The sequence below is a fragment of the Eimeria mitis genome, genomic scaffold, assembly GCF_000499745.2.
Source record: "Eimeria mitis Houghton genomic scaffold, Emh_scaff3745, whole genome shotgun sequence".
NCBI classification, from domain to species: domain Eukaryota; phylum Apicomplexa; class Conoidasida; order Eucoccidiorida; family Eimeriidae; genus Eimeria; species Eimeria mitis.
The window spans coordinates 4,653-5,100 of NW_013572086.1; the positions used below are offsets into that span (position 1 = coordinate 4,653).

The following is a 448-nucleotide window of genomic DNA, read 5'->3' on the forward strand; positions in this document are numbered from 1 at the left end:
TGCATGCCTCATTCAGGATGAGATCGACGAGGGTTTGTAGAGTCTCTGGCGATGTAAACTGCCGCAAAAGAACACTAAAAAAATTCAGAGAACCCCGGTGAGATAACAACTCCCTGCATGCAACAAACCCTAAACCCTAAACCCTAAACCCTAAACCCTAAACCCTACACCCTAAACCCTAAACCCCAAACCCTAAACCCTAAACCCTAAAACCTAAACTCTAAACGATGAAGCATACTGAAGATCTGTGAAGGATGAATTCAGAAGGAAGCATCCGCGGTCAGCTCTTATCCTAAACCCTAAACCCTAAACCCCAAACCCTAAACCCTAAACCCTAAACCCTAAACCCTAAACCCTAATTTGTTTTTTTCAGAGCAACAAGAAGAAATGCAGCAGCACCTCATCAGAATCGAGATAGGCACATGCAGGTCCCTCTGGAGAGCTAAAG

General features: G+C 44.6%; 1 protein-coding gene across 1 annotated transcript in view; it reads right to left on the reverse strand.

Moving 5' to 3' along the window:
* Nucleotides 1-448, reverse strand: part of EMH_0069140 (uncharacterized protein) — a gene marked incomplete at both ends in the record, with an annotated part of 5,251 nt that overhangs the window by 4,013 nt on the left and 790 nt on the right. The window contains one exon of the mRNA XM_013498834.1: nt 400-445. Coding sequence (XP_013354288.1) covers nt 400-445 — 46 coding nt within the window. The remainder of the gene's footprint in view (nt 1-399; nt 446-448) is intronic.